The sequence below is a fragment of the Pseudorasbora parva genome, chromosome 19 (assembly GCF_024679245.1).
Source record: "Pseudorasbora parva isolate DD20220531a chromosome 19, ASM2467924v1, whole genome shotgun sequence".
Classification (NCBI taxonomy): domain Eukaryota; kingdom Metazoa; phylum Chordata; class Actinopteri; order Cypriniformes; family Gobionidae; genus Pseudorasbora; species Pseudorasbora parva.
In genome coordinates, this window is record NC_090190.1 from 21695509 (window position 1) to 21717541 (window position 22033).

Here is a 22033-nt window from a genome sequence, read left to right on the forward strand (position 1 = left end):
GTTTACCAAAACTTGCAGCAAACATCTATATAGTGAAACTGTTGTGTATCCGCTTAAGCCATTTAAATTCATTGGCACAGCGCTGGAAGTATTGAGCGCTCATGGGCCACGTGACCAGCGCGCACTGCAGGGAGACGAGAGCATGCAACTCCGTTTTTCAACGCCTCTGGCTTTAACATTATGCCACATTAGCGCCAAAACGCTATTTGTTAGGTTTTCATCTCTCTCCGTCATGTTTATGTGTAATGTAGTTGTCATCCATCCATTAAAGAATATTACACATTAAATAACTTCTTAGCATTCTTTATTTTTACCGTACATCTCGATACACTGGCAAACCATCAGTGCTCAAGGGAGCAGCCACATGTGTCAGGGGGGTCGTCACATTCTCAAGTCAAAAAAGGTCACATGTTGTCCACATATGCGCACAATGAACTCTTGCACATTTTTAGTATACGACAGTCAGTATTATAATGTACCATAAAAGGGAAATAATAATAATAGAAAACAACATAATACAACATAAATGATGAGAACATAATTCAACACCCCCACTTGTTCTCATCATCTTAAGCCATATATAATGACATCACAAATATTTAGTTCCCAAACAGAAAACATTTGAACTTTAGAATTTTAATTTTTGACACAGATTTTGTCAAAACATCTGCCACCATGTCTTCTGTAGGGCAGTACACAATATGTATTTTTCCCTCATTGACAGCATCACGGATAAAGTGATATTTCACATCAATGTGCTTCGATCTAGATCTGTTCACTGGGTTTCTACACTGTAAAAAATGTCCGTAAATTTAACAGTAAAATACCGTATAAATGCTACAGAATAAAACCGTATTTCACAAAACATGCAATAACCATAGAATTTACAGTGAAAAACTGTAATGAGTTTTACAGAGTAAGACCGTAAATTTAACAGTTAAAAACATTTGAAAATACGGGTTATTGCCGTAAAAATAACAATATACTGTATTACCTCCCATAAAAAGGAAAACATTATTTTGTAACATAGAATTTACAGTGAAAAACTGTAATTAGTTTTACAGTGTAAGACCATATATTTAACAGTTAAAAACACATGAAAATACGGTTTATTGCTGTAAAATTAACAATATACTGCATTACTTACCATAAAAAGGAAAACATTATGTTGTCCTTTCCAACATTTGACATTGTGTTATTCATGTAACATAAACTCTCAGAGAATGTATTTGTTACCATATATATATATATATATATATATATATATATATATATATATATATATATATATATATATATATATATATATATATATATATATATAGGAAATAAACGTGTTTAAGATGTAAAAAAAAAGTTGTATGACTTATTTTAATAAAATGCACAAACCAGAAGCAATAACAGGCAAAAAATGAAGGGATGCCTCTTCACAGAGATTTATTTTAATTTTCATGTGCCCATTTACGAGGACTAGGCCTATGTACTGTTATGGATATGACAATCCTAAAAATGGCACTTAATTACCGTACTATGGAAAATCATGCACTAAAAACAAATGTTGACATTTGTGCTATGGTAAAAACTTTTTCTTTTCATTGTAAGGTTACAATGAAACCTCTAAACATGTCTTATTACAAATACATAAACATATTTGACACCCCTGTGCTGTGTGCACTTAAAAACACAATGCAGGACATAAACAATAGATAAAATCACCTTTTCTGTGTAAGGCTTTATAGAAGGACTTTTTACAATTTATATTTGATTTTGCTAATTGAAATTGTTTTGTTGTAATTAACAGTGGTTTTACTCTTTTTTTTAAGGTGTGTGAAACGACATTTCTAAAAATGCAATTCTCTGTTTTGTCTCTGCCCTCAGGAATTTGTTGTAGGTTAAAAAATAAATTCAACAAGCATTTGAAAGATAACCGTTAAGCATCATCCAATCATGATAAACATTGCGCCTTGGCTCCAGTGGGCAAAGAATTTGATTGGCTGAATAGCCTTCTCATTGGCGCGCAGCGTTTTGCTTTCCTGCATTTCGGTCTTGGGCCAGTGGTGATCATTCACGAGTCATGCGAAGCAGAACAACAAATTAGTTGGAATATTCAGTAAAATTAATGTGTCTGGGCACATTGGTAAGTTGGATTAAACCATTTTAAGCAGTGTGTGGTTTTAAACACGAGTAACATGTACCCTGGCTGTTTTACAGACACATAAACATTTCATGGAATGTTAACGTTAACTTAGTCAGACTGGCAAGCTCTATAATGTCCAACCGGAGATGTGAAACAGCATTTAGGTGTATAAAACAGCAGTAGAATGTGGGTTTGTTCGCGAAGTTACAATGTTTAGCTGTTATTTCTGCGGAATATCAGTGCAAACCCTAAGGGAACACGTTTTACATGTCAAACTTCACCGTAATGAACCGCGATGCGTGTTCAAGTGTGGCGCTACAGATTGCTACGAAACGTTCCGTTCATATGGGGCATTTAAGGCTCATTTTTACCGTAAACATAACATAGATTCACATGTTGATACTACAAATGCCCTTACGGTGTTTACGTGCAATATTTCTATGTGCCAGCGCCAATGTCGCGATGTCAAATCACTAACAGCTCATCTAAAAGAACATATAGCCGAAGGACGCGTTGTGACATGTCCGGTAACAGGATGCAACCATACGTTCACTAATAAGTCGTCGTTTACATCCCACATGTCCAGGAAACACAGACAGTGTTCTGTGGACAGGATAAGTGACCTTTATAAGGAGTCAGTTTCTCAGTCTCTTGAAACTGAACCTTTAGTTACAGGCCCTACAGAGAGATTCAGTGAGACTGATGAAGGTGAAGTTCATCTTACAGAAAATTTCAATGACCTGTTTCTCAGAAATATTTGTCTTTTCTACTTGAAATTACATGGGCAATTTCTTCTGCCAGCATCAACTATACAAAATATTGTTGAAGAGATGCAGAGCATACATGAACTAGGACAGACAAATACTTTGAATAAATTGAGTGCATTTCTAAAAAATGATTTAGAGTTAACAGATGAGGACATTGGTAGAATATGTGATGTTGTGAAAGAATCTGACCTATTCACCATTAGTCACGAAGGACCAATGAGAACCAATTTTTCAAGAGCAAAGGCTTTTAAAGAGATGTTCAGATACACAGAACCTGTAAAGCTGTACTTGGGAAGAGATGAAACAAGGTCACAGAGGTTTGCCTACTATGTTCCATTGAAAGACACTCTGACATGTTTGCTGGAGTCTGATTTGTGGCGAAATTGTGCTGCACAGGATACATGCTTACAGTGCACAGATGTATTTTGTGACGTCAGTGATGGTCAGGTATACAAAAACAATGAGTTCTTTTCTCAAAACCCATCATGTCTCAAACTAATTCTATATCAAGATTCTTTTGAGGTGGTGAACCCATTAGGTTCAGCAAAAAGCAAGCACAAAGTACTAGCTGTATATCTGTCTCTGGCTAATTTACCACCGCATATAAGATCAAGTACAGACCACATGTCACTTGTAATGCTGTGTCAAGAAAAAGACTTCAAACATTTTGGACATGACACAATTTTCTCAAGGCTAATTGCAGACTTAAAAGACCTGGAAGACAATGGAATAACCGTGGCAGCAGAAAAAGTTAAAGGGACTGTTTTTTGCATTGCAGGGGACAACTTGGGGTCTCATAGTATCGGTGGATTCACAGAAAATTTTAGTTTTTCTGAATATTTCTGCAGGTATTGCCAGATATCACGGAGGGATTTTCAAACGGATCCAAATGCATGTGGACCTCAGCGAACTCCTGAAAACTACAAGTCTGCTGTAGAGATTTTACAGTCGGAGGGACAACAAAACGTTGAAGGTATAACATCAGAGTCAATTTTTAACTCGTTGAATTACTTTAACGTTTGCATGCCTAGCCTACCACCTTGCTTAGGCCATGACATTTTTGAGGGTATCCTTTCCTATGATTTAGCCCTTTACCTAAAGTACTTCATCAAGCAGAAAAAGTGGTTCACTTATTCAATTCTGAATAGACGCATCAAGCAATTTAAATACAGTGCCTCTGATGCATTGAGTAAGCCATGTGCAGTGAACTCCAATGGATTCAAGCTTTCTGGTCAGGCTGTTCAGAACTGGAATTTTCTAAGACTTCTTCCTGTGATCATGTGTGACAAGGTGAAAGAGCCCATGGATGATGTTTGGCAGCTGACCCTTCAGCTTAAAGACATTGTGGAGATGATTTGTGCACAGAAAATTTCATTGCCAGAGGTTGCATACCTTGACGTTCTTATCCAAGAATATCTTGCTTCTAGGTTCTCTCTCTTTCCAGGACATAGACTAAAGCCTAAGCATCACTACTTGCGACACTACCCTGCACTGATTTTAAAGTTTGGTCCTTTGATCAGGTTGTGGACGATGCGCTTCGAGAGTAAGCACAGTTACTTTAAAAGATGTGCTAGGAACTTAAAGAATTTCAAAAACTTGTGCTTCACTCTCTCTGAAAGGCATCAAATGTACCAGGCCTATCTGTCAGAAGGGTCAATGTGTGATCTAACTTTGAGGGTAAAAAACAGCACTGCATTTTACCCAGAGCTGTATGGTGATTCTGTTAAAGATGCAGTGAGGCAGTTTGGATTTACAGAGAACAATACCAAAGTCTCAGCAGAAGTAATGTACAGGGGTACGTTATACAAAAAAGGCCAGTTCCTTGTGACAAATAATGTGGACTCAATAGAGTTTGGAGAACTTGCACTTATTCTCATAAAAGATGAAGTTGTTCATTTTCTGCTGAGAAAGTATGTAGCAGAGTTTATTCCTGCATACCATTTGCATGAATTGAAAAATCAGACTGAAATAATGCTTTGTGTGAAAATCAATGACCTGGCAGATTTCTATCCTTTAACATCATATATGATGAATGAAAAAAGGGTAATTCCATTAAAGCACAGTGTGATGTCACTCTGAACATGAGTGTTGATTTTCGCTATTTTGTTTATTTATGTGAATTCTTTTGTTTTTTTCAGAAATGGGTGATTCCGAGCTAAACATTTCAAACATCAGCAAAGCCATTGATGCTGTATTACCTGACCTCCCAATCGTAACCAAAAAATCTCTTGAGGACACCTTAAAGTCACTTGGAGTGGAGACCCCAGAAGATTTCAGATTTCTTGAGGAGTCAGATCTGGCAGCTGTACTGAGGCCCATTCAAGCCAGGAAATTTATTTTGGTTCTGAAGGAGACCAGTAAGTCAATGTTTTTGTTTCCGTTACAAAAAAGGTATACCGTAGTTTGATTTCAAAATTACAATTCTGTCATTTACTCACTCTCAGATGGTTCCAAACGTAAAATATTGTTAAATAGAACAAATAACAAAAAGTAATAAAATAATTGCGGCTTTTAATAACAAAATAAATATGTCTGACCATTAAAGGGATGGTTCACCCAAAAATGAAAATGCTGGCATCTGTCATTTTACTTCCCTCAGATTGTTCCAAACCTGTATACATTTATTTGTTCTGCTAAACACAAAGGAAGATATTTTGAAGAATGTCAGTAACCAAACATCTGCCACAAGAGGAAAAAATACTATGAGAGTCAATTGGGTGAGATCTGTTTGGTTACTGACATTCCTCCAAATATCTTCCTTTGTGTTTAGCAAAACAAATAAATGTATACAGGTTTGGAACAATCTGAGGGTGAGTAAAAGATGACAATTTTATTTTTGGGTAACTATCCCTTTAATAGTCAGACATTTAATGAATATTTAAAAAATATTTATTACTTTTGTAGTTAAAAGTAGCAATTACTTTATTACTTGTTATTTGTTCTATTTAATACAATTTATTTACTGTTTATTTTAACAGTGAGGCAAAAAACTAAAAAAACTAAAACGTGACCGTTAAATTAACTGTTCAACTGTAAAAAAACAGTTTCTTTGTAATTTACTTACTATCTTGTCATTCTAATGAACACCTGGTTTGGAATAAGAATAGGGCAATAAACAGTGATGATGGTTTTCATTTTGGTTGAACTTTTCCTGGTCCAACTAAGTACGTACATATTACCTTTTTACAGCGCAAATTTCTGAAATCCCAAAACAACCAGTCTGTTCATCTCCAGGATCTTCTCTGTCCCAGAGTTCTTCATACTCTTCTCCCAGCACCTCCCCTCTTAGTGTGAACTGGGTGGACAGCTTTGAAGTCCCATGGAATAAGTTTCCTGAGGAATTAATGCAGGCACTTGAGAGACAGAAAAGACCAAGTCCTCGGTTACGTAGGGAAATGGTGAGGATTGTTGTTGCAGCAATGATGAAAGTTTGTGCTTGTCCAAGTAGGAAGAATTTAACGGAGATCTCCAAAAGGATGGTTGCCAAATATCCAAAGTCTTTGCAAGATGTGATTGAAGAGAGTGTGATTGGTCCTGGATATTACTCCTTGGTCAAACAATTTCAAGCCAGGGTTGAAAATGCAAGAAGGACCAGCACACCAAAAATAAAAAAGCGCACTCATGATACAGAGGAATGTGACACTGAGGAAGTCTCACTTGAAAAAAGGGCTGCAATCCAAGATACATATGGCTGCACTAATTGGGAAGTTAAATTTATGCCCCTCGGTGAAACTGCTGAGAGTCAGCGTTTGAAAAAAGAGAAGATGAGGAATCTGTCTCAAACAACTGACTGGAATGAAGAGGAAGTGAAGATTCTCATGAAATCTACATACTACAGTCAACGACAAGATATCAACAAAGGAACAGACATGAAAACCCTCAATGAGGAGTGGCCATTTTTGTTTCAGGAAAGTGGAATGGAAGTGCACTTTAAAGATCTCACAGGGATACCACTTAAAGAGACCTTCCTGAACAGCATTGACAGAAAAGGAAAAAGGCTGTTAAACTTTATGAGAAATGTTTGTGCAACCAAGAACAAGCGTGTCTTACAGACTGTCGCAAAACTTCAAGTTTTGAGAGGACAGACAAATGGTTGCTCAGAGGATGTAAAAGACATGATTCTTCTACTTCTCTCCTATTTTGATGAGAAAGAGGAGCTCCTTCTTCATTATGTAGAAGACACAAGCCTTGCAAAGGATTTAGAGTTGGAAAACCTGCCTGTGACGCCTTGCATTATTGTGTGTGGTAAGTTTATTTTTTTTCTCATATACAGTAGGACCCTCAAAGCTTTACTGGTTAAATGCTTATCTATAATGTTGAGTTTACATATTTTACATACTCCTTGTAGTGTATGTTTTTTAATACTGTCCAGATCAAACTGCACCACATAGATTTTTTTTTACATATATTCTACAACAGAGACCAATAATTAGTTTACAAAAATAATCCTGTTCGAAAGTTTAGATAACCTAGTTGCTAAATACTTATGAACATTTCTGTGTTTTGTGATTATTGTTCACAAGAGTCTTATTTATTCTAAGAAAAAATGTCAGAAAATTCACACAAAATTCAAGCACATTATTTGCTTTTTGACATGTTCTGCATATTTGGCCTTAAAATAATGTGGATATTTGAGAGAGGTAATAGTTGTGAATGCCCTTATAATTGTCTGTAAAGGTGCACTATGAGATCCTGCATGGTTTCAGCACGCTTTATTATTTGTCTCAAATCGTAGGCATCTCTCCTTGATCCACTAGCTGCCTTCCCCCTGAGTACACTGTGAAAAAGTTCTAAAAAGTTATTTGCACCAAAATATAATAAACCACGTTCAGCCAATCACCGGCAAGATTGTTGGGGGAGGCGTAAGGGTTACCAACCATTTTGTTGGTGATTGGCTGGAACATGGTTTGTTGTATTTAGGTGCACAGCCTATGTGTAGTGTTTGTTTGACGTTTACGACCCCTGTGTTGTCTCCCGAGACCAGGCTTTTTCACAGTGTACTCAGGGGGAAGGCAGCTAACGGATCAGGGAGAGATGCCTACGATTTGAGACAAAAATGAAATCGCACTGAAACAATGCAGGATCTCATAGTGCACCTTAGAGTATTAACCATTTGGGGTATCTAAACATTTGAACTAGGTTATTTTAGTAAATGGAGTTAGTAATGTTGTAGAATATGTAAAAATCTACTATGTGAAATAGTTTTAAGGGGCAATACTAAATAAATGCAATAAATACATTTGTATGATAATCATATAAATACACAATTACCTTGCTACATATGCAGGACCAAATTACTCAAAATTAAATAATTATATAAATAATTAATTCAGTTAAACAACAATTAAATGTACCAGTTTATTCTTAAATAATTAATTAAATTATTTATTTATTAATTTAATAATGAAATGATTTATTTAATAAAATATTAATGAAATAAATAAATGTATCTATTTATTTTGTAAAATTATGATTTAAAATGATGAAATTATTGAATATATTTCACAATTACCACATTCTTTCAAATAGATAAAAATCTATTTTTGCATTATTTTATGTGCTTTTTCAAAAAGTCGTTTTTCATAATATGCTGCATTTACGAATGATGCCTATTTTGAGGAATCATGCATTTCCAAAGCAACATTTTCCCAAAGATTTTTTTCATAATAATAAAGGACACATCACCACAGCACACAAACCAATCCGCACCAAGCTCCGCCCACTGCCTGTTGATTGGCATTTGTGAAATGTCCTTTATTATTATGAAAAAAATCTTTGGGAAAATTATGCTTTGGAAATGCAGGATTCGTCAAATAGGCGTCATTCATAAATGCAATATATTATTATGAAAAACGTCTTTTTGCAAAAGGAACATTAAATAATGAAAAAATAGATTTTTACATATAAAAATAGTGTGTGGAAGAGGTAATTGTGAAATATATTAAACAATTTCATGTAATTAAAAAAAATAATTAGATACATTTATTTATTTAATTATGTTATTAAATTAATTATTTAATTATGAAATCAATTATTTAATTATTTCCGAATAAACTAGTACATTTAATTGTTGTTTAATTGAATCCATTATTTATTCCATGTACATAGCTACATGTACATAACTTAATTTCATTGAAATGTATCCACAGGACCCTCCTGCTATGCTGCTGTTCGATTCATGCTCAGTGTGGAACGCAAGATTGTGAATGATGACATCACTACATTCATCGCTGCTGTCTGCCTAATGTTTGGCAGTTATTACTGTTTCAACATTCACTACCCTACTGAACTGGCATCAGTGCTTGAATTTTTGCAAAGGTATGTAAAGACACCTAGGAGGGGATTTTCACTTTATATGTGGCTTAATTTACAGAGGTTTTCAATGTTGCTTTTTCTTTTCAAGGTGTTTTTTCATCATCAATCCCGAAAAGGGCTCAAAGGTTGTGGAAAAGAAGAACAAAAAACGACTCCCAGTGAACCCAAGAGTCGTCACCTTAATCTCTGACCTTTCTGATCATGAGTGGCGAGAGACTTTGTAAAGGTGGCCTGCAAACGGTTTCCAAGTTTAAACTAACATTTGAAATGTATATGTAAGCACTTGTGTTGTGCCTTGTTCTGCTTTAGGAGTTATTATTGTAAATTTTCAGCTTAACCTTTACTTATCTTCCCAAGCTCAGTATAAAGTGGCAGTTAGGTAGCAGAAATGTTTTAAATTCTAAATCTAAATTTTAAATTGTTGTTTTAAATGCCTGACAATCTTTATTAAAAAAAATACTTGGGACAACACTGATGTGTAAGTCTTTAATAGATTTTGATGGGGTTTAATTTGATTTAGGTCTGAAATCCAAAGGCTCGGAAAGGCCTTCATTAACACCAATGTCATTTCCTCTCTCAAGACCTATAAAGGCACTAAAGACGTCGTTACAAAGCCCATCTCACTACAGCGGCTCTAAGTTCCTTTTATAAAAATGCCTTAGCTAAAACATTACAGGTGAGTATCTTGAGACAAAATAATGCCAATAACATTTTAAGATGTGTCAGGGCAATTTATTTTCAGTTAAGACAGTTCAAACTTTCATTTTAGTCTTAAGCCTTGTTTGTGAAACTGTCCCTTAATGTTTTACCATAGTTTAAATAGTTTCCTGTCTGCTTTGTGAAATAATTACAGATTTTAATCATAACTATTACAACATAAACTTCTAAATTAGACCGTTCTGAGCTGTAAAAAATATGGTAATGAACCGTAAATATTACAATGTAAACCTTTAAATAAGACAGTTCTGAGCTGTAAAAAAGATGCTCATAAACCGTAAATATTACAATGTAAACCTTTAAATAAGACAGTTCTAAGCTGTAAAAAAGATGGCCATAAACCGTAAATATTACAATGTAAACCTTTAAATAAGACAGTTCTGAGCTGTAAAAAAGATGCTCATAAACCGTAAATATTACAATGTAAACCTTTAAATAAGACAGTTCTGAGCTGTAAAAAAGATGGTCATAAACCGTAAATATTACAATGTAAACCTTTAAATAAGACAGTTCTGAGCTGTAAAAAAGATGCTCATAAACCGTAAATATTACAATGTAAACCTTTAAATAAGACAGTTCTAAGCTGTAAAAAAGATGGTCATAAACCGTAAATATTACAATGTAAACCTTTAAATAAGACAGTTCTAAGCTGTAAAAAAGATGGTCATAAACCGTAAATATTACAATGTAAACCCTTCAAACTGACGGGTTTAAACTGTTTTTATAGCAACATAAATATGTTAATTAGATGGTTATAAACCGTTAAAAAAAAAGTTAAAATCCGTAAAATATACAGTACAGTGGGTGTAATCCCGTAAAACCAATAACGTTGCTACCGTATTTTTGACGGTAAAGTTCTGGCAACCACAGCTGCCGGTTTTTTACCGTAAAATTTACGGTTTATTTTTTACAGTGTACTCAATGCAATGGCCCCCTGATTATCACCATACATTGTGGTGCAAGTGTAGACACTATTATCCATGCCATTTAGCAGTTGAGTTAAGTACATGCTTTCCTGAGTAGTGTTTGCTAGACCAATGTATTCAGCTTCGCAGGTCGACCTTGCTTTTCAGTGTCTGATTAAATCTTTCTACCAGACCATCCGTCTGGGGGTGGTAAGGGGTAGTACGCACTCTCTTGATACCCAATAATTGATAAACCTGATGCAAAGTGTGACTCATAAAATTGGTGCCCTGATCAGTCAGTATTTCTTTAGGTATCCCTACATGTGAGAAGAAATGCAGAAGTGCGGTTGCTACCTGATTTGCAGTGACTTCCCTCATAGGATAAGCCTCAGGGTATCTGGTTGCGTAATCACAAATAACCAGAATAAATCTGTTCCCCTTCTGACTTTTTTCAACAGGTCCCACAACATCCACACCTATTCTCTCAAATGGAACATTGACTGCAGGAATTGGTACAAGCGGCGCTACACTGGGTTTTCTGCCCGCTGCCAGCTGACATTCAGGACATGCTTTACAGAACTCCTTTACCTCAACGTACATGCCAGGCCAAAAGAACCTTTTAGCTATTCTCATTAAGGTCTTCATAAACCCCAAATGTCCGGACCATGGAATAGAATGAGCAAGTTCCATCACTTCCTTGCGATAAGTTTTTGGTACCACCAACTGTGTACCCTCTTCCTTAGACTGTCGGTAAAGAAGCCCTTGCTTAATCACAAACATTTCAGCATTCAACAAATTCACAGCAGTCTCTTTGCTAATTTTGTGAAAGCAATCTGCCAGTGTTGCATCTTCTGTCTGTAGCTTAGCTATATCATTAGATATGCTCACATCCAGTTCATCAACTTCCGGTTCTTCCAATTCAACATTCAACTGCTCTGAGGAATTAATTACATCGGCCACCCATTTTCTCCTCTTTTCTAGCCTTTCTTCCTTACTTGACTTAGCTTCACCTACTATCTCATCAGTAAAGAATGGCATTTCTTGAAGGGTGTTCTGTGCAAAATCTTGGGGCTGTGACAACTGAGTCAATTTTTGAGCCTGTGCTCTAGTAACAATGCCACACCACGCAGTTTCCTGCACCAAACCCGCTAATATAGGCATGTCTGTACCTAACAAAACGGGATAAGGTATGGTTGTGGTAATTCCTACTTTCATCAGGTAAGGCTGCCCATGAATCTCAATGTATACCTCAGCAGTAGGCAATTCTGTTTTATCTCCATGTACACAACATACTGTAACTGTACCCTCAGTCCGGGAATCTCTTGGAACATACTGCTCCTGCACCAAAGTTCTTGCACAACCGGTGTCTACCAAAGCTGTTACTGGCTTGCCATTTAGTAACACAGAAACAGTAGGTTCTTTGTCTATTTTGGGTGGTAATGTAGCAGTTGGTACATAACATAGTCGAGCTGATTTTGACTTCCTTAAAGGACAATGTGGACTAGTATGACCTGGTTCTGCACAATTATAACAAATCACATCCTTTTTATCTAATGCTTGGAATGTTGTAACAGGTGATTTGGGTCTAGGGTGGGTGGGTTTTAAAATCTGGGTTTGTAATTGAGAATATGAACTACCCCCGGACCCCACAGACTTACCCCTGTTGGATGGTAGGACTCCAGCATACGGCAATGTCCCAGAAGAAACCTTCCTTGCTGTGATGTAGGCCTCAACAAAACTAGCTGCCTCTCCTGCAGTTGCTGGATTTCGCTCCTTCACCCAAGTTCTTACTTCTGGGAACAATACCCGCAAGTACTGTTCTAGGACCATCGTCTCCAACAGGTCCATTTTGCTACTTGTCTCTAGTCGCACCCATTTGGCAAATAAATCCTTCAGCCGAACGTACAATTCCATTGGGGATTCATCAACTGGTGTATCCATAGAACGAAATCTTAGCCGGTATGTCTCAGCGCTGATTTCATATTTCTTGAGAATTGCTTCTTTGACTCGATCATAGTCCAGAGATAGTACTGGTGACATTGCAATGAATGCACTCCTCGCTTTTCCTGTGAGTAGAGGAATCAAATGGATAGCCCAGTCCTCCTTTGGCCACAAATACACTTCTGCCATTCTTTCAAAAGTGGTTAAGTACTGCTCTATATCATCTTCCTCTTGCAGCTTCGGCAACTGAGGCACCGGAGCCAATCCTCGTGATGCTGATTGGTCTGCAGTGGCTGCTCCATGTCTGGTTCGCTCTACGTCCATCTGCATTTGCGTGACTTGATGGGTAAGTACTTTAAACTGTTGTTCTCGTCGAGCCATGTCTCTTTCCTGTCTCAAGGCAAGGCAAGGCAAGGCAAGGCAAGTTTATTTGTATAGCACATTTCATACCCAATGGCAATTCAAAGTGCTTTACATAGAAATTAATTAAAACAGTGGTAACAAATGCATGAGAAAAAAAGAATACCATATGGACGAATAAAGAATTAAAAACAAGCATAGTTAAAACAGTCGTAAAGATATAGTAATTTAAAAAAATAAATAAATAAAAAATAAATAAAAAAATACGATAAAATAAAATAAAATGGTCAGATCCACAATAATGGTCTGATATAAAAATAAACATTCTTCAGTTTACTGCCTACATACATGTACCATCTTAATTAGAACACCTCTCATTCATTTCTTTCTCAAACACGTTCATAACATCCATTTTAATCACTATTCCCTGATTTTTACTCAGAAACCTTCTTGTTAAACCCTTACTCACTCATCATACCCTCCACAGATTTACACATACTCAAACCTTATTGTCAAACTTACTATTTCCATCCAACCCAGTTTTCACTCGTCATATTCAACTCAAAAGAACATATAAAATAAACAATAACCAGAGATAAGAACAAAGGTAAACTAAAACAATTATAAAAAGAATAAAGAGATAAGATAGGGTGCAATCAGTCGGACATACAGTCTCACATCTCTCTCCTTCTGATACTGCAAGAAAGTTTGAAACATACCCGCTAATGCGGTGAGGGCTGCACCTTCTGTGGTTGCTGGAGTTTCGGACGCCTGTTGCACACTTCCTTCTCCCTCTGTAGTTCCACTTGCTGCTTGCTGTCCATCCTCAATATCCATATTCACCGTCTGCTGTCCTCTTGTTTTGGGCGGCATTTTGGTCTATTTTGGCCTCTTAATCCCACTTCTGACACCATCTGTTAGCAATCGCACTCGCGATCAGAGGCATAATAAGACCAAGGTGACAGGAATCCCAGTTGAGGTGAATTTATTGTGCAGACAGTGCAAATCCCACAGCGAAGTCGAAACAAAGAACTATGTACAAACATAAATAAAAAAAAGGAAAATAACAAAATAACTTGGAAAACTATAAGTCCTTTGTTGGCAAGTTGCAATTAGTATTGTTTGAGTAACAAATGTTCTTGAGCAGAAGCTTTTTCCTTTCTACTTTGCGTCAACTCCACTCAACCCAAACTGATCCTCTAGACTCAACTTCACTCTGCCCTCCATGTACAAACTCCAGCAGCCATTTATAACCTAGGCCACACCCTGGAGTGTACCATTCTAGGAGGTAAGTTTTATGTTTCACATATGTCCTTCTTATCACCCTAAGTACATAAACATCTATCCATGATTAAGTTACACTATAATACAATACAATAATACAACACATGATTTACCAAAGATTAACCTTGTTTTACAGGGATACTGGAATACCCCCCCATGACATCACATAACATGGTCTCTCCCATTCAGACAGCATGTCCACCATGTTTAAGTACTCCATTTTTAAAACAATACAGGTTTGGTCACTGGTGTCCGGTAAGTCCTATTTGTTATTGTGCTGACTGTATGACCCCATCTTGAATAAAGACTTAAAATCAGACAACTGTATATTGTGGTTATTTATAATAACAATGAATGAACAATGTTAACATCTATGTTTACCCAAACACATTGTACATGTATCCACTACACATTACAAACCAATGCACATTGTACCCCTAAATATCTTAACCACATGCAACACAAAGAATTTAAATATTTGCAAACATTGCACAAGTCAGAGCATGTAAGGTATCAGTGTCAATAACCAGACTGTGTTAATGCTGCAACAACCTAGGCCTATGTGTGTGTTAGATATTTGGTATGTGCATGCACATGCAGTCCATTCATGATCACGGGATTACTCCGTGACACAGAGATTTCTTTAGTTTGTATACTAACTTGTCTCCTATGTCAGATGTTTCTTCAAAACCCTCTGGTTGTTCTAAGTATATGTCTTCCTCTATTGGGGCATGTAGATATGCTGTTTTGACGTCCATCTGATGAACAAAAAAGTCATTCTGAGCAGCTATCTGCATTAATGCCCGTACAGAGGTGAGATTTGCTGTAGGAGCAAATGTCTCATGGTAGTCTATGCCTTCAGTTTGGTTGTATCCTTTTGCAACATACCTAGCCTTGAAGATTTTTCCTCTTTTAGCATTTTCTTTAAGGGCATATACCCATCTTCCCCCTACTGTCTTTCTGCCCTCTGGTAGAGTAGTGAATTCAAATGTGTCATTTTCTTTAAGTGAGTCCATCTCTTCCTTCATAGCATGTTCCCATCCGGGAGCATCAGGTGACATAAGGGCTTCTCTATAGGTTTGGGGAACTCCACACACTGCCCTGTAACAATAATTGACACTCACATTGGTTACATCGTCTTTAAAATCTGTCAGGTAGTCTTTAAATACTTTGGGGCTCTCTTTTCTCTTTTCGAGTGATACTGTTTTTGACTATCAGTGTCTGTTGGACCTGTACTGTTTTTGTTGTTTTCTGTGTCTACTTTTTCCATAGTTCCATCATGTTCTGACACTTCTGTATTGTCTGTATCTATACTCTCCATTTTTTCACCTAGTACCTGCTTCTCTGTGCTCTCCTCACTTTGTGGGGTATCACCACCGTTCACATTATTCTGTGTCCTATCTCTGTAGCTTTGGATTTCCAAGTAATCTTCATCGGTTTGTGTCTGTTGTTCAACACTGTTCTTCCTAATGAATTTCACCAATCTATGTTTTGACACATTTCCTGTCTGTGGATTGTATACCAGATAAGCTGGGCTATTCTTACTATACCCCACAAATATTCCCTTCTCACATCTAGGGTCCAATTTCTTTTGATTGTGTTTGTATGCATAGCATTCTGATCCAAAAACCCACATTTTAGAAAGATCTGGCTTTCTTCCTGTCAATATGAAATGTGGAGTATTCTTAATTCTGTCATTATAGCATCTGTTTCGGATATGAGTAGCAGTTTGGACAGCATAAGGCCACAGAACCTTTGGTAATCCCTTCTCTATTAGAAGACACCTTCCCATTTCAAAAATGGTTCGCCATTGTCTCTCAGCTGTACCATTTTGATGTGGAGAGTATGGGGATGATGTATCATGTCTTATACCCTTTTCTCGTAAAAGTGACTGAAATGCATTGCCTGTGTATTCTGTACCATTGTCTGATCTAATGCATTTGACTCTACCGTATGGTGCACAGTCTGCTAGGAACTTCTCTGTCGCTAGAGTAGTGTCACTCTTATTCTTAAGGAAGTAAACAGATATTGCCCCTGAAAAATCATCTGTGAATGAAATCGCATACTTATATCCATCTTGAGAAGTTGGTTCAATAGGACCTGCTAAATCAGTGTGTACTAACTCTAGGGCCTCGCCAGCTTTTGTGTCAGTTTTTCTACTTCTGCTGTTGATGAACTTTCCCTCAGTTCAGACGTCACAATCTAGTTTGGTATTACCTGTGATTTTCATACCCTCTACCACTTCAGGTAATTTCAACACATCACTAACATTACAATGTCCCATTATCTCATGCCATGTTTTAACATCACAAGTTAAACTCACTTTGTCCCTGGACATCATATCAGTAACTGATGTATCAACACAGTGTTTGTTGTTATTTACCGTTTTCAGATAGTACAGTCTCTCATGCTCTTCTATGCGGAACACAGCTCCATCCTTGCTTATCAGTTCATTCTGTCCTTCTTGGAAGATCACCCTGGCACCATCTGTTGTAGCAGCTTGAACAGAGATGATGCTTTGTGGATATGATGGTATGAACAAAGCCTTCTTTAGAGTGATCCTGACGCATTTTCCTTCCACATCCAGCAGTAACACCTCTGCGTCGCCCCGCTTTAATACCACGTTGTTCATCCTGGCTCCATCCGCATGTTCCATGTAGTGTGACTTTGGGTCGAAACTCTCATCAAATCTCATGAAATCGTTCTTCTCTGTTAAGATGTGGGATGTTGCTCCACAGTCTACCATTAGTCCATTTTTCGTAATATTGTCTGGAAGAAATGTTTGACTGACTTTGAAAACAAATGTTTGTTCTTTTTCACGCTCCTCTTGTTTTTCTGCAGCTTGTTTCGCTTCGTCTTTGTGCCCGTCTTTTCTCCGGCGACATGTCTCATCACTGTGTGTTGAACTTCTATGGTAGCTGCACCACTTGGGTACCCCCTTTTGGCGGCAATCACGTGCAAGATGACCGCGGTTTCCACATCCATAGCAGGTCACGGATGCTATGTTTACTTTCATCACATTGTCAGTATTGGGTTTATCATCAAATTTTTCTGTCTCTTCATAACTTCTCAGTTTGCTTTTAAACTGGGTGTAAGTCAATTCTTCATTACTCTGTGTAGTATGGATAGCGAAAGGCTTGTAAGAATCTGGCAGGCCCTTTAGGATCATCGCTATTATCAGTCCGTCACTTATTACTTCTTTTGCGTTTCTTAGGGAAGTCACCGCTTTCTCAGCTCGGATAATGTAGTCTGTCACCGTCTCGTTAGATTCCTTCTTTAACGAAGTTAGTTCAGTGTATAGGGCGATAATTCTCAGCTTACCCTGACTGGCGTAGTGACTTCGAAGTATTTCCAGAGCTTTCCTGCCGTCATCAGCCGCCTCTCGCATCACCAGTGACAAGCTTTTATCGTCGAGAAACTGGATTAGTTCAGCGTAGCACTCCTCATTCTTTTCCTCGTCTATATCCTCGGTAGACAGTATTGTTTCCTTTAAACCCATTAATCTCAGATGACCAAGAAATTTTACTTCCCATAGTTCGTAGTTATTCTCGTCTCCGTCGAAGACTAGTCTCTGCCATTTTCCTCCTGAAACGTTAGCATTGGCGCGCCTGGGCCCATAACCTGTTAGGTTTTCATCTCTCTCCGTCATGTTTATGTGTAATGTAGTTGTCATCCATCCATTAAAGAATATTACATATTAAATAACTTCTTAGCATTCTTTATTTTTACCGTACATCTCGATACACTGGCAAACCATCAGTGCTCAAGGGAGCAGCCACATGTGTCAGGGGGGTCGTCACATTCTCAAGTCAAAAAAGGTCACATGTTGTCCACATATGCGCACAATAAACTCTTGCACATTTTTAGTATACGACAGTCAGTATTATAATGTACCATAAAAGGGAAATAATAATAATAGAAAACAACATAATACAACATAAATGATGAGAACATAATTCAACACTATTTATTATTTGAATTTCATTAAAACACATTTTAAAAAATTAAAGCTTATAGCTTTGTTTAATATCAAAAGCAGGTTTGGCAATTTGGCTTGAGAATGAGTTGGGCAACCCTGCACTTAAAGATCAGGATCTCACGCCGGACGTGCAGATTATATACGAGCAAGCTCAATTCTGAATGACTTCTGACAGAAGAGCTGCATGGTGGGTGTATCTTGTAGCACAGGGTCAAATCAGTATATTGATCAGATCAAATCAGATTTTAGGGAATATAAATTTAATATAAAATCTTAAAATGGCGCTCGTGCCGCGGCAGGATTTTGAACAACTTCCTGAGTCGCCATGGACAGGCACCGAATACTGCCACCGGTGTGCTTACACTCATTGAAAACAATATGTTTGAATTTTAGAGACTTGGCGAGCGCTTCGCTTTGCGTCCGGTGTGCGAACCCCTTGATGCGGCAGACAAACTGCATGTCACAAAATGATTGCGATTGAAAGTCGGCACATGTAAACCCCAGATTGGTTTAGATAACGTCTCATGCAAACAGTCCACTAAATCTTTTAATCGGAATTATTTTAATCGGAATGACAAAAAAGTGTGCATGTAAACATGGCTAGTGATGTTGCTTAAAGTCAGCAGAACTGCAATTCAGCTGCATATAATCACAGCCGCACTAATATTCAGAACAACAGATGTAACTTACATTTCAGACACAATGGGCCTTATGTATATCGATCTATGGTCTAAATAAGCACAGGGTTCACGTGTGATTCATAAAACATTCCTATGCCGCCAATCCCATCGTACGAATAATCACGACTTGATAAATGTGGCTGTTGAAAACAATCGTCATTTAAAGGTGCACTATGCAACTTTTCGTCCACTGGAGGGCGCCTATTCTAAACGGCTCGCAAGTACCGGGACTTTTATTATGACGGGACGGGACACAGTCGCCGGGCGCGTGCACTTCCGCTTTTTCCGGTCAGCTAAAGCAGCTATGTTTATCATATCAGATACATTTAAGGGGCCAAGGGCTTCGGCCATCCGTCCGCTCTCTTCCCTGAACTGAAATGAAGTAGTGGGCTGTACTTTCCATGCACATGATTGACATCAGGTTCAAGTACGCCCACAAGCCGTGCGAGTTATTCGTGTATTGCAGGTTGGCTTGTGGTTATGTTGCCCGTTGGGCCGGGGCTAGTAATGCTACTGTTAATTAAGGTTGATATCTCTGCAGCACTATAACTTGATATTTTTTTAATGACATCATCGCCCTTATTTCTTCTCATTCTTTTGATGCAGTAGGTCATTATTTTGATATTTTTTCCTCCATTTTTACACAAGGGCACCTTTAAATATCACACCCCTAAAAATTCACGGTTTAGAAGCCTCACCCCTAGGGTTTACGACATGGAGAAACGTATCCCGGCCAAGATGATGGAGTAATCTCATGAAAGAGAAATGTCTTAATCCAAAAACACCTGTTAAAATCATAATTGAAAACAATTACATTAATTTATATTTATATTAAAAATCATTCAGTAGGCTATCCTTGTTTTAGAAGAAATTAATCAAAATGGTGTAAAATTAATTTCAGAGAAAGTTTTCAGACAATTATTCTCAAAATAAGTTTTACTGCTTTAAAGTCACAATATATATAATTCTTCGCTGCTAGAGGTCGCTTATTTAGAGGTGTCATGAACTGGCTTTTTTTTTTAAATATTGTCTGAGCTCAACTTATGACGTTTGTGTGGTTTTTACATTCAAAAACATAACTAATAAGTAATAGGCTATTTTCTACATATAATCTACAGCTATTTGCACAGTGTAAATATCATATATTGCTAAGAAAATGTTATTTTCACTGAGTGTAAATATCTAGTTGCTATTAACACTTGGTGTAAATAGCATCTATCGCTATTTGCACTTAGTGTAAATAGCAACTAGATTCGATTTACACTTGCAAATAGTTGCTGCATATAATTTAACTTATCATTTTGATGGCGGATCCAGAAAGGATTAAACCACAATTATCAGTGTCAACTGGAGATTCACCCGTTGTAAAACGCAAAAGACTTTCAGAGTGGCTACAGAAAAAAAGAGACTGCAACCAGCCCCATGCAAAAACAAGGATCATTTTTGAAAGGTTGCGTGAACTCCATGTTTTGAAGGGGCTCAAAACAGACGCAGAGACTGCATTTTTTCCTCTGCTTTCAAGTAGAGTTCTACTTGAAGTTCAGTTGTAACAATAGCGCAAGGTTCAGTTGTAACAGTAGCGCAATTGTTCGCATAATTCATACAGTTATGGAGTTTTTTTTCTTGTGCCTTTCTCGTTTTACTTATTTTGTGCTAGATATGAGGGAGAAATTCACCTCTACTCCACATTAATTTGTTGGAATATGACGATTAAAAATCAGACTGCACAATAATGGAAACTGAACTACAGGTAGCCCTAATACTCACTAAATGTATACACGCAATGCTGATGTTAACATTAACAATTTGAAAACACAAAGTATAATTTGCATAGTTTGACGTGATACTATAAGTGATCATTAGATTTAATGAGCATGATTTATTCCAATGATTTTTTCCCTTAGTTGGTCAGAACAAAAGTGGATGTTAGCTACTAACTTAATTCAAATGACATTCTTATGTTGATCATACTTTCAAACAGTCCAATCTGTGATTCTGAATAACAGTATCCACATCGGCGCGGTATGTAGATCGTAGAGCGGTCTCATGCTTATCTCTTTGATCTCAAATTTAACTCTATATGCACTTCTGCACTTAGACATAATATATTAGCTAAATACGTCACACAATGTGGTCGTTTAATTGCATTCTTATGCATATTACATAACAATACCTTCTTCTTTACTGTCAAACACCCCCTTTTTTACAGTAATTTGGTCATCTGTTGGTAGCAGTGCATGATTAAATTCTGAGGTTGTGGTTGTGGGTTGTGTGTTATCAAACTTAGATTTTTCTGGAACACAGAGGCTGTAGTTTGAGATCTAGGGAGTTCTGTGTGTTTCCTTGCCATAAATAAATGAATCAAATTTAAGGCAGGTCCAAATTTCATAACAGAGGAAAACAGCTTCAAGGCTGTGTAACAAATTAGTGACAGCATTAGTGCTGACAGCAGAAACTCTGCAACTCTGTTGCCCAAGTGTGCTGAGTCAGTGTTTGGACCTGAGTGATGTGAAGGCCATGTGCTTACCATTGTGTCTGGAGAAAAAAACTAATGTTGCATTACATAATATAGGGGAGAGCGGGGCACAACCTAACACTTTTTGACCTGTCTCAGTTTCTGTAAATCCACTTTGGGTCCAGAGTATTTATTTTTTCCCACATTAATTTCCCACATGTAACATTTACCCCGAAAGAATGGAAGTGAAATGTGACAACATGGCCCATAGGTGGGGTACGTTATAACATGAGCATATGACCATACCAGCTTAAAAGGTTACCTGATATAATAACTAAATATCCAAGACACTAAAAAATATTTTAACATTTATTTAAAAATGATCAACTTTTTAAAATAAAATAATGCCCTTTTTAATAATTAAAAATACCAATTTCTGAGTTTGATAACAAACACAACGCTAATACAGTTATACAGCATATTTAAAAACATA

At 37.1% G+C, this 22033-nt stretch overlaps 3 protein-coding genes across 3 annotated transcripts; 2 read left to right on the forward strand and 1 right to left on the reverse strand.

The window, feature by feature from the left end:
• The first annotated feature begins 3112 nt into the window (after positions 1-3112).
• On the forward strand, positions 3113-6777 carry LOC137047378 (uncharacterized). Its single transcript, XM_067425012.1, has 4 exons — positions 3113-3877; positions 5043-5261; positions 6094-6710; positions 6766-6777. The coding sequence occupies exons 1-4, from the start codon at positions 3121-3123 to the stop codon at positions 6775-6777; spliced, it is 1605 nt and encodes a 534-aa protein (XP_067281113.1). The 5' UTR covers positions 3113-3120.
• On the forward strand, positions 6775-9593 carry LOC137047315 (uncharacterized). The gene is made up of 3 exons (XM_067424914.1): positions 6775-7149; positions 9054-9222; positions 9308-9593. Exons 1-3 carry the CDS (start codon positions 6822-6824, stop codon positions 9441-9443), a joined length of 633 nt encoding a protein of 210 aa, XP_067281015.1. The 5' UTR covers positions 6775-6821; the 3' UTR covers positions 9444-9593.
• A 1386-nt stretch (positions 9594-10979) lies between these two features.
• LOC137047379 (uncharacterized) lies at positions 10980-13163 on the reverse strand. The gene has a single exon (XM_067425014.1). The coding sequence runs from the start codon at positions 13161-13163 to the stop codon at positions 10980-10982; it is 2184 nt and encodes a 727-aa protein (XP_067281115.1).
• Between the last annotated feature and the right edge of the window lie 8870 nt (positions 13164-22033).